The sequence below is a fragment of the Caenorhabditis remanei genome, chromosome X, assembly GCF_010183535.1.
Source record: "Caenorhabditis remanei strain PX506 chromosome X, whole genome shotgun sequence".
In the NCBI taxonomy this organism is placed as follows: domain Eukaryota; kingdom Metazoa; phylum Nematoda; class Chromadorea; order Rhabditida; family Rhabditidae; genus Caenorhabditis; species Caenorhabditis remanei.
This window is the reverse complement of record NC_071333.1, coordinates 5941989-5954506: the sequence shown is the minus strand read 5'-3', so window position 1 is coordinate 5954506 and position 12518 is coordinate 5941989. Positions and strand designations below refer to the sequence as shown.

General features: G+C 37.9%; 2 protein-coding genes across 2 annotated transcripts; both read left to right on the top strand.

Annotated features, from left to right (window-relative positions):
- Window positions 1-1632: 1632 nt before the first annotated feature.
- GCK72_023145 (uncharacterized protein) lies at window positions 1633-2903 on the top strand (the record flags this gene model as incomplete). The annotated part of the gene is made up of 2 exons (XM_003103258.2): window positions 1633-1967; window positions 2525-2903. 2 exons carry the CDS (start codon window positions 1633-1635, stop codon window positions 2901-2903), a joined length of 714 nt encoding a protein of 237 aa, XP_003103306.2.
- Window positions 2904-8822: 5919 nt separating this feature from the next.
- On the top strand, window positions 8823-11302 carry GCK72_023144 (uncharacterized protein; the record flags this gene model as incomplete). The annotated part of the gene is made up of 8 exons (XM_003103343.2): window positions 8823-8995; window positions 10016-10139; window positions 10201-10282; window positions 10545-10741; window positions 10786-10862; window positions 10909-11005; window positions 11053-11187; window positions 11234-11302. The coding sequence occupies 8 exons, from the start codon at window positions 8823-8825 to the stop codon at window positions 11300-11302; spliced, it is 954 nt and encodes a 317-aa protein (XP_003103391.2).
- Between the last annotated feature and the right edge of the window lie 1216 nt (window positions 11303-12518).

Below are 12518 nucleotides of genomic sequence, written 5' to 3'. Positions count from 1 at the left end.
GAGACGAGTCAACGAATTTTGCGAAAGAGCAGAATTAAAGATGATAGTGAGTAGGAGACTGATAAATCGAGTACGAAGAAGAGACACCACCAATTGCTCCGTTCATCTAGTCCATTTTCTCGTTTTCTTTTATTACACACAAGAGCGAAGTATGCGAACCAAGTGATGGACGAGCTTGCACTTTATTGGAAACGGCTGTAATTTTGAAATTGATTGCCCCTTTCATGTCTCCCACTAATCAGTGGCTCCGTGCAGTTTCGATGAGAAACTGAAAACTGTGTCTTAGTTCCTTCTAGAACGTAGTCTAACGAAGCGAGAGTCATTTGACTCATTTGACTGATTGACATCTCGGTTCTCGATTGAAACAAAACCCTAAACGTTTCGCAACACACAACTTTTTTGACTGAAATGCCAAGGTGAACATATTTATCAGCCATTTTCATCTTGTTATGTGTTTCGCTCCTTCAGAAGGTATTGTCAACTATTTAGCGATACGTTGCATCAGATTACAGATCATAGGAGAAACCTGGGACAAATTAGCAACAATGACCATTACACAACATCCGGATGGATTTCTCAGAAGATTGTGTATCCCAGATGAGATAAACTCACCACTGTTTTTATTCTTTCGGTAGATTGTCATCTCACGGATAGAATTATGATGTCACCCGATCGTACACCAACCCCGCCAGATGGTGTCGGCAGGTGGGGAAACAGAAATAAGAGACCGATCTTTTTTCCTACTCTTTCAAGACGGTTTAGTGTCTTTTTTTGACTTCCTTCCTTCTTCGCTTCCGACAAGACTCGAGCTAAGACACAAACTTGGAAATTTGGAAATGAATCGCTAGACACCAAAAACCGCGACTCTCAAGTCGCCCATTTCCTGCTCTTAAGAGCCTCCGAGCTCCATCTCGAGATTACATCACCCTACCACTTTCTATCTATCAGAACACCTACAGTAATCGAAGAGTTTGTCTTCACACCCATCATTGTCATATTCCAAGCGTGCGCTGAGTCTGATGCAATCTTCTGAGCCTTTTTTACCCAAACCCTCCTCCGCCCGTTGTGAACGTGTGAGAAAGTGAGACATAGAGAAGGGTAGGGTTTGTGTAATAGCGGGTAAAACGAAGGGTTAGCAGAGAGGTGGAGGAAAATTTTTTCTGTGCGTCTCTAACCTTACGCCCTAGTCTTGTGTGCCTCGCTGTCTGATCTCCCGCCTGGCCAGCCCCCCCCCCCCTCCCCTCTCCTCCTGCCGCCCAGGCCCAGCCCCTTTTCGCTTATTTATTGAGACCCCGCCCCTCAAGGCGAATCGCCCCCCTTCACTCGATTTATCGGTCCGCTGTGCCTGTTGGAAGCGGCGAACCGAGAGTCAGTCTTTAACCGGACTAGCCGGCTCGGTTGTGTCCTCTCTATAATTTGTGGCGGTGTTTGGCAATTAAAAATGCCTGACCTTTAGGATTAGATTGAAGGATTAGGATTAGCTAAGAAAGGCTGACGCATTCTAAGCCCAATAAGGTTTACGATCATCTCTTTGCTCATTCTCCTGCCATATTTTTTTCCGTCTACCGTACTCTTGTTTTACATTCAGCAGAACATCAAACAATTTCTGATTTCAGGTGATTCTAATACACAATGAGCGCAGTTCAGAACAACGGGGAACCATCATTAACCAACAACAACAACAACAATATTCAAAAGCGTATGCCACGCAAACGGGTGCCGGATGAGGTGAAACAAGAAGGAACTCCGGATGTGTTGATGACCGGCTCAACGGGTTACAACAAGAGCTGGACTGTCATTCAACGTGCCGTCGACACTCTGATGACTGAGACTACTGTACCGGTGCCACTCTCAACCATCAAGAATCGGGAGCCAAGACACTTGCCAAAGCGTCGCATCTTCGTCAGCCTGTACAAGGATGTGCTTCTCAACAACTTGATCATCAAAACTCAGGAGTTCCAGTTGGAGTAAGTCATCTTTCTGAAGATTCTTTTGAAATATGTAGGGTAGAAAAAACCAAAAGTGTAAGATTTTCTTTCCCTTGCTTCCTCTCAGCATCAATGGTCCTTTTCCTTCTCTTTGAATTCTTTTTTTCTTTTTATGCACGTACATACTTGCAATATTTTGTTTTTGAAAGAACAAAGAAGATGGTGGGGGTCCTCAATCTTCTCACTTTTCGTCCTCAGTCACCCCGCAAAGACATATTAGTAGTTGAGCAATCGGGAGAGCACCAGAAAATATTTGTTCAGTAATTGTATCTTCTCAAGAAATGGAGAAATGACTTCTTCTTCTTCTTCGTTTTCCTATTTCTTCTTCCGCTTTCTCTAGATATATGTAGATAGATCGAGAGCTGAAATAGGAGAACAACATTCTACGTAATGAATGATATTTAGAAGCAAAGAAATATAAGAAGGGGTGCAATTAGGCTGACGTAGACTAGGCTAATGATATATAATCATGAGAGATTTCTAATGCAACTATTACCTCAGCAATTCTCACAGGTATTCATTAGAGATAATTTCAGCTATGAACAACAAGGTGTGCCATTCACACGCCAAGTGATCATCGACTACCCAACTGAGCGCCAAAAGCCACGCAAGGAGCGTCACTATGAGTTCTGGCCATTCTTCGAGCAACTCCCAGAGCTCGACGAAGACGAGCAAGTTGCTCCGGAAGACATCAAGGAGGAGGAAGTGCATGACACTCTTGGATTCGCATCAGACAGCTCGATCGAGTTGGCCGAGGAGTGCAAGGAGAACTCGACCTTCTTGCCAGCTCCATTGAGCGATGAGATCACCAAGGAGATCGCCGGACTCTTCTCCCCACAAAAGAAGACCAGACCACCAAGCAACAACTTTGTCGATAAGTACATGAAGAAGGGACCATTCGCCAGAATCTTCTGAACTCTTCGACCGGTCTACATTGTTCCTTCCAGATTCTGAATCTTACCTCTTTTCTTTCCCCCCCCCCACGACCACTTCAGCAATAGTGTAGACCACTCATTCTTATTTCCTCATCCGTAGTAGTTTCAAGTAGCAATTTCATATTTAACAGCACTCCTCTCTCCTTCTTCCTTCCTTTCAAGTAGTTTTTTTTTTCCAGCCGCTGTACCTACAAGCTTAGATGTTCATACGACTGAAAGCTTTACAACACTTTTCCTTTTTCCTACGCACCCTACCTATATTTTGTCACCACATCATCTCTCCCAATATCTCATGATTTTTCGTTTGTTTACCGTTCCGAATAATTAACCAAAAACTGTCCCACTAACACCCGAACCTCCATACTTTCGAAAAACTTTCGTAGTTAATTTTGAAATCCCAAAAAAAATAAAAAATCTAGAAAAAAAGTAAAAAGGTTCAAAAAACTGCCCTCAAAAAAAGTTGTTCTCCCCCTTTATTTTTCATTCCGTCGTATGTTGCTGGCCAAGTGAATACTCATATTTTGGTTATCTAGAATTCAATTTTCAAAGAAAATGTTCAAGTTCAAATTGAGGTCTTCCCAGACCTAAGTCATTTGTCCAACCGTTTGTCCGTACAAATCGATATCATTTTTGTGTGACTTTCCATGGTCTACCCCATCCATCCTACCAAACCCTGCAATCATACTTGTACCTCAATCCCATCCTTGTCCAGAAGGACACAATGACTATTCTTGTCTTCAAGTTTTTTTTATCTCGGTTTTTTTCCCATCTCGTACTCTCAATTCTACCATTTCTTGTTTCGGATAATCCACCAACGTCAGTCTTGAATCTGAAATTGCTGAAATTTAGCAAAAACAAAACAAAAAAACTAGCTTGCTTGCACAAATGAATGCAATTTTACCTTCACGTTTTTTCACATCAGCCCAGTAAAGTCGGCTCATTCTATTTCCGTTCTGCTGTTGCCTTTAGGCCAAACAATTCTCGCTGACGTTGGGAAAATCCCCGTTTTTTTCCCATAGTAAATCAACTTTCCCTTTTTCTTCCCCCCTCAATTTTATAATTTTCAATTCCTTCCCTCCCTTCCCCTTTAATAATAGTTAAATTCTTGTTGATTAATCCATTCAAGCAGTTTGTGATTGATGTTGTTCCTCTTCATCTATTCGTTTTCTCGATAGTTGTCGATAAGCATTATTTTTAATGGTATTGTTCCAAAACCCATCCCCTCGAACCCACAACTTTTGGTCTCTGCTTTTTCTCCTGTCAAGCTTTTTCATTTTTTTTCTCTCTCATGTCTTATTTCACATTATAAATGAATAGTTTACTGGGCAATAATCTCAAGTGTTCTTATCTTCTTCCTTGTTTACAGAATTTTCAGAGAAAAAGACATGCTATAAAATAAATGTCATCTACAAATAGAGAATACGAATAATTGGATGTTGGATTATTAAAAATGAAAGATAAGGCTTCAACTTTTTTCTTTTATTGCGCTATGAAAACGGGGCTATTAAGCTTTATGAGGGATATTATCTTGAGTTTCGGGCTTCATCTTGGATGCTAGTTTGACATGATCAAAAATCAGAATCACGGAAAAAGGATTTTGCGAAACTTGTCGTCGTGGCTGGAATCGGGATGATGACTGGGAGGGAGCTATAGAATATGTTTTCTTGTGATATACTCAGTTTCGCAAGTAGAAGAGCACTATTCTAGTTGTGCTCGAGTAAAAAAATTGGGAGTTGGGGATTTTCGCTCGAAAAGCATTGACAAAATGTTTTGCACCAGAAGTGCTGGTTTTTGAATCAAAAAAAAAATAGTTTTTTGATTTTTTCAACCTTTCACATTAATGTTCCCACAGTTTTTCACGCATTTCTTTGTTTTCAGAAATGCTATGCAGCTATCCTGAGAATAATTTTACCGTGTCTGGAATCACCATGGTTTAACTTAAAATATTTTTCTATGTTTTGTTTTCAAATTTTTCATCCAATCCTTCAACGTTTCTTTTGATTTCTGGTTTCTTCTGGGGACAGTCTGTCTGGCCGAGAAAGAAAACGTTTCTCTACAGCTCTCAAAGTTTTTTCATCGTTTTCGCTCAAAAGTGTGCCAAACATTTATACAAATACATAGACCCTCAAACACACAAAAGTCGGTATACTTTGGCAGTGGTAAGATGCATTTTGGGTGTCTCAAAATAAACAGAAATTGAAACTTGGCGAGACACTAGGCACTGGATCAATACTTTGATATTTCATTTTGTTTAGAAAAATTGGACGTTTTGTGTGGATGATATCGCCATTTGCTAGAATGAATCAAAATAATCATTGGGTGTCAAATTTCTGGTTTGCCAGAAGGCTTGTGGGTTTTCATTTATACCAATAACTACACTGAAGGAGGCATATTTCTGCGGCGAGTCGATTGTTGCGATTAATGATACCTGAAGGGACGACGGTTGCTGCAGATGGGTTAAGATAAATGAGGGAAGGCATCGGCGGATTCAAAGAGCACGAGGACGGGCGGACACAATAGAAAAAGTAATGGATCACATGGTTTGAGGAGGGCAAAACGGAAACATGTTGGAAGAAAGTGTCACTGAATAAAAAACAGTGTAAGGGAAATGGAACAATGATGAATTCTTGGAAGAGTTTAGTTTGGTGTGTACTGGTGATAGAAAAATGAATAAATCTGATTTTTTTTTCTCAGACTTGCAAATAAAAATTGCAAACTGTCTGTAATATCAGTACATTTTAACAGTTGATTTACAGGTTTCATGTTTTAGAAAAACATTGAGTATTAATTAGGATACTATATAAAAATTCAGCAACCCGAGAAGTCACAAAAGTAGGAAAGTCATAAAAGTACAAAAGTTCATCGAACTCATGCTGAATATCAATTTTTTTTTAACATTACAAATGGAATTCAAATACTTTTCCTGGTGTTTTACACAGAATTCCTTTTTTTCTCCTACAATTGCTGAGCCTAAAATTGATATTTCGGAACCTCAGTTTTTTTTATTCATGTTTACCAATTTGTTTATAATTATATGCATTTTAATTTCGTTTGGTTTACCAGTGTGTGCAATAGAATCTTATTTTCTTGCTTCCGCATTTCCAGATTTTAATGATACAATGTTTTTTTGCTAATCCAGATTACACTTTGCATGAATGATCCTACAAAGATAATGTATTCTATAATCCTATAAATTGTTCACTTCCAAGTATACAATTCTAGCTTGTGGCTTGTGTTTGTTATCGTCATAATCTACTCGTTATTTGAGAGCATTCGTAATTGAAAACGTGATACTGAGAGCATTGGATGCTACCTTCATCAAATTGTCCGTGGAGAATCAGATAAACAAGGACACAAGACAGATAGATTTTCCAGATGGTTTTGATAAGCTGTGATGTGAGCCTGGGAAAATAGACGAAAAGGATAATGGAGTTTCCTCGTGTTGTTTACTGAAACAATTCTTCTGGGAAACAATTCTAGAATGAAGAATATTGGGGCAAAACTCCAGAATGTTCTGTGACGTTTTTGTCTTTTGGATTTGGGGGTTGGAAGAGAAAGACATTATGTTTGAAAATTAATTTTACCAGAAATTAACGAGACCAAATTTCAGATTATCTCATCTTTCCAAACCATGCGTCACATTTTCTTTCACTACGTTAAATTACATTTGGGTATAGGAAGGTAACGTGATTCAATTTCAATCTAACGTACTGTACTACCTAACCTAATTTGTTTCCACCAGTTTTCCATCCGGAACCGGTTTGAGACATCCATCATTACCCATGTTTATAGTTCTCTTCTTTTCTATTCTTCTCTTTTCTTTTCAGTTTATGGCCTTCTCAGTCATACTCATCTGAAACAATTCGGAACAACATTTCAGAAAGAAACCTGAAAGAAAACTGGGGACTTGAAAATGTACAAATACTTATGTTATATTTGCGGAAATGTTCCTTTGCTTTTTCTCAAATGTCATGAAGAAAAAACTGCTGTGGACGTTCTTATCGGCGAGTTCTTTTTTTGCATTGTTGGGCATAGAAGTGCGTCTATTTGCGAACGCCGCACAAGAGAGGCTACCTGCAACTGTTCAATTCTCCTCCCGAATGTTTTGTGCCACCTTACCCCACTACTCAACTCAAATTTCTTTTCTTTGACCTTCGCACATTGTTCACAAACATATAGTTATCGAAGAACACGCACGCAAAAAGTTTTGGCAAGTATGGGGAGAGAGGGGATCACAAGATGAATGTTAATGTTCAAGGTAACGAGAAGAAGAGAACTTTTCTCAGGTTCTCACCAGTGGAAGGAAAAGGAGAAAAAGTGGGTAAACAGATCAAAAAGAAAATCGTGGAACTTCGGGCAAAAATTCAAAAGTGTTGAAGGGGTTTGCTAAAATTTAGAGAATATGGAACTAAAAATATTGAACTTTTTGTTTTTGATTGAAATTCATACAGAAAAAGCGAATTCATACAGAAAAAGCGAATCGGCTGTTTGGATAGAGTTATTAAAAAAAAATTTTGTTCAAGTTACACTCTACGTAAAACTACATTATTTGACGGTACCATTATTAATTAAAGTTTATCATTGAGTGAATGAAACGCGTATTTTCCATTTCTTTGTTATTACTCAATAATTTTTTAATAATCGTATTATTCTCAAGAAATCAATAACCACTGTTTGTTTTTTAAACGACTAAACCAGAAAACGGTGAAATAATTTGTGAAATCTTGCAACTTAATTAAAATCACACAATCTCCGTCCATTTTTTATTACTTTCTCTCTTTCTCAAAAATTAAATGAATTTCCCCGAAACTTACCCAACCTTCCTCTTTCTCATTTCTCTTTTATCTTTCATCTCAATCTTTTCTCGAAATAGTTTTTTGGGTTCTAGAATTCAATCTAGTTCTCATGAGAATCAATCTCCCCTCCGCCATAAGTATGTATATGTATTTATGTTTCAACCGGTTTTTCTGCCATTTCTTCAATTTATAGTCAGTCTGTAGAGGACATCGTTTTGTTCACACTGGAAAGAATAGAGACTGGCTAGAATAGGTTTAACTTTTCTTCTCCATCATTATGCTTTTCTTATAATCATTAGTTGCATTTCTTGAAAGTTATATTATTATGGAAGATCATTGATTCACAGTTCTCGGTAGTTTTCAAAAAAAAAAATCAGGAACTAGTTCGTAGCGTCAACCAGCTATCGTTTTGAGTTTTTGACACGGTTTGAAATGGCTTTTTGACTGCACCCTGTAAATACTTTCGTACCAGTCCATCCATTTTTTCTCAAATTCTTGTGTCTAGTAGAGGGCGGTTGTCAAAATGTGGAAATTGGCGCAACAACTGTAAGACGGGTTTTATTGTTGTCGAAACGTTGTGTGTGGGTGCCCCTGGTGCGGGTGCGTACGACAAGCCGGTTATTGAGAAAACGCGAACAAATCGAGGACCGGTTTTGGATGGTTGTCCTCGTCCGCATCGATCCCTCTTCCATCAGCCCTCGCACACTGTCTTTGCTTCTGTCTCTCTCAGCGCATGGCCCTAACCGTTGCCGCTAGCCCCTCTCTCTCCTCATTTGCCTGTAATTCTGTTTTCTTTTATTCGTTTTTCACCAAGAACTCAACCCGTTTTTGTGTTCGTTCCATTCGTTTCATTTTTGCCTTACGGATATGTTTACTGAAATTTTTTCTATCAACGTTGATCAATTTTTAATTCTTCAAGAATTTTTAGATGAATTTTGGTTAATTCTCTGGGATTTCTGCAGCAAATAGTCAAATTTTACAGTTTCCAGTTCTGTCTATTTTAAGATCAATTTTTAAAGTTTTTTACTTCTTTTTCTAATGAGTTTTCTACATTGCTTCACAAAGTGTTTTTCCGCTATTTCTTCTTCTTCCAGATTGATTTCATGATGAAACAAGTGAAAACTGAAATTGTCGATTTGGAATATGATGACGCTGAAAGATGGCAAGAGCAGGAAGATGATGAGGACGCTCTGCTCGTTGCCAGAAAAATAAAACAAGAATTTGAAGCCAACTCCCCATCTCCGACTCCTCAACCTGTTCATGTAGTAAGAGAATCGTGAGTATTAATCATTTTCATTTTAAATGTCTTACAAAAAATACTATGCTTTTATCCCGTTCGTAAAAATATTCGGTTGTCACTATGCAAAATCACATAAAACCGGGCTGCAGCGCCTCGCGAGCCACTTGCATGAATACCGGTCGGTGGCTTCTATTTGCGGCACGCAATCGAAACTTTTGCCGTTTTAAATTTTGGAAGACCGGTTCTTTAGTTGGTACCTAATTTTGTACGATACAGAGATTAGATGATTGAAAACGGATATGTTTTGTTATTTTTAGAAAGTGGTTGTCAGAAGAAGTACAAAACGAGATAACGTGAGAAATGTTGTCTGATTTTTAGTTCTCAATTTTGCACTTGACTCATATATCATGTTTGTGCGTGTAGTATTTGTTGGATCAGATATGCAAATATATTTTATGGTAATTAGTTACATATTATCCTATTCCAAAGAATAGATCTAATTTCGCACTTATTCTCATTAGTGTTTGGCTTTTATCTTTTAGAGTAGAAAGCACATAAAAGGGATTGTCTTTGTTTTCAAACAAACAACACAACCAGGAAGTTCATCTAAAACAAGTCCATTATCCAAAGTGTATTCGAAAAATGAATGACCGGTTGATTAATCTCATTAATCCTGACAGCTGTGATTGAGCCTGAGAAGTATAAAAAGCAAGTGCACATTTTCACATCATACATCTTTTCATTGTACAACAGAGGAAAACAATTCTTTGGTCGCTCTGCAGAAGAAAGTGTAATCACGTTGTAAACATACAAACATATCTCGGAGCCCGGATTGATGAGTTCTCATTGAGTGCAAATGATGCTATTTCGAAAAGATACTAATTGTCAGGTTGACAAAAACCAGTGGCAGGAAAAGAAACATTCAAACGAGTTGGAAATTAGGAAAGACGGGGCATGTGAAACGAGAATAAGTAAATTTCGTATTTCAAAGATCTGAAAAATTGTTCGACGCTATTTTTACAACATTTTATATATGAAACCGATTTTCTTCTCCAGGCACAATCACCGTCATCCACCAGAAATCGAACGACCGTCCGCTCCTATTGTGTTCGACCATTTTATATGTATGCGAATCGGTTTGAATTCTCGAAACAACGTGCAAAGATTAATGGCACTATTGGTAGGTTGTCTTGCATCAGAATCGGGTAATGTGGAAATGATATAAGAAGAACTGATTCCAGACTGCTCATGAATTTGTAGACCTCACAGTCCTACCCGGTCCCTCAATGATGGCACCACCAATGCCACAGATGTTACCAATTGGTGAGGGTTTTGATATTTCGAAAAGAATTGTAAGAAAAACAAATTAGAAACGATTCAAAATCAATGTGAAGAAAGAAATGAGCAATAAAAGAGAAAAACAGTTTGCTAATCACAGAAAGTTGAAGTGCGATTTGTAAAAGTTACTTTCGATAATTTGAATTCTTTTTTTTATAATAACCATTCTGAAATAAAAGTTCGAACTGGTAATAACATTTTAGAGCTTTTTCCACCAATATCAGAATTAATCTAGCTTTATTTACAGGTATCCCTCGACATCACTCCCAACCGCCATCCCGAATACTCACACTTTGCCAACAAGAACCATCAACTTCCAATGGGAATCCACATGAAATTTTGACGATAGAACCCAGAAACCGTATGGTTCCTCAGTTCACCCACCTGAAAGTAAAACGGAATGTAGTGAAGAAGATGGTTCCAAAAACATTCATAAGGCCTACAGTAAGTTAAAACTTGTTGGTTCAAAAAAAACGTTAACATTTCAGCCATCTGCGGATTGCGGTATAATACCAATCAACATGCAATGCAGAAAGTGTGATGAGATATTACCAAAAGGGTCGCAGTAAGTTTTATTTGTAATTTATTTCAATCAAAGAATTTCAATTTAGCGGATCGAGTGCTCTGAATCACGTACAAAAAAATCATCTTAAAATGGCTGCTTTTCAGTGTAGAATATGTAAACACTACAGAACTACTCAGGAAAGGGTGAGCTAGTTTATCTGGTACTAGAAGAAATATGTCCTGTTTTTCAGATACAATCCCATGTGACAACAGTTCACAAGGCCAAATCAACAAAATTCGACTCTTCACTAGCCGGACCACTCTCATCTGAAGATATGAAGAAAATGGAAGAAATGATAACATATTGCTTTCCAAAATTAAAAATGGTAATTTTCAAATGATCGCAAATAACGTGTACAATGCTATTTTCAGGAACTACAAGTAACCGATCGTTTGATAGCCAAAACCATGGAAGTTGATCTCTCTACAAGCAAATCATAATATTACTTTTATTTATTTATTATGTTCTCCAAAATACTTTACTGTCAGAATTCCCGATTAGCATTTGAAAAAAAGTACAAAACTCTAGTCTATTTTTGATTCAGCTGTCACATTTTTTTGAATGAAACATTTTTTGAATTGTCTGGAACGTGAGAACAACTTTGTGTCACAAAAGTAATAATAGGTTTTAGAAAAAAAAGAATGCAAAAAAGCAAGTTATTTGAAAAATTCCACAAACATGTTTGGGAGGTTTTCTGTGTGCTAAAAACTTGAATAGGATACTGACCCAAAAACTGTGCAGCAAAAAAATTTAGTCTAGCACTGTTTTTATTTTACGCTGTTGTTTACGAACTGTGCATTTTCTGATTTTTTGAATTGACACGTCAAACATTTTTCGCATTTTTCGCAGCATCCAAAACGACTTACAGGCCTCATTTACATACCACCCGGTTTCAATAGTATTTCTCGCGGCTGAGTTGTACCCAGTTCTTTACGGAAAAACAATATTAGCATACTAATATTCTGTTTTGACAAAAAACGTGTAATACAGTTTAAGCCAAACCAGTAAATTCAATATAAAAACCCCTTTCTTTTTCATTCTCACACTGCAATTATTTCTGCTCCGGCAATGTTTGACCTTCCTCCCAGAATCTAGTCATTCAAATGGGTCATCAACATTAGAACTGATGATAAGATAGTGCCGGACGCAACACGTACCCGTTTTGGTCTTTCAAACTCGAATTGTCCAATGATACAACAAAAGAAATGTGCTCTGCCAGGGTGGCTCATGGATTAGACAATGTTTACTGTTTTCTCCTCCTCTGCCGTCTCTTTAATCGTCACAACAAACATGATGTTCCTGTTCAAATCAATCAAATGTGAAGTTACAACTCAGGTCCCTGTTTCCGTTCACTTCTTGTATTCGTTATTTTCCATTTTCCTTCCTCAACTTGTCTACCTTGTCTTCTTCTTCTTCTACACCTTCCTGTTCATACTTTATCTTCAAAAAAAATCTTTTAGTGTGACGACCCCTCCGTCAAAGACAACATCAAATGAATTATGCGCTCTAGGACGAATGCCATCTCCTCTTCCAACCCCGAACTTTTGTCCATTTTTCTTATTAATCCGATTTTGGTCAGCATTATTATTTCCTACCTTCTCTGCTGCTTCAGTCTGTTTTACTGTCTGGCAAGACGAATGCACATAAAATCGCAAC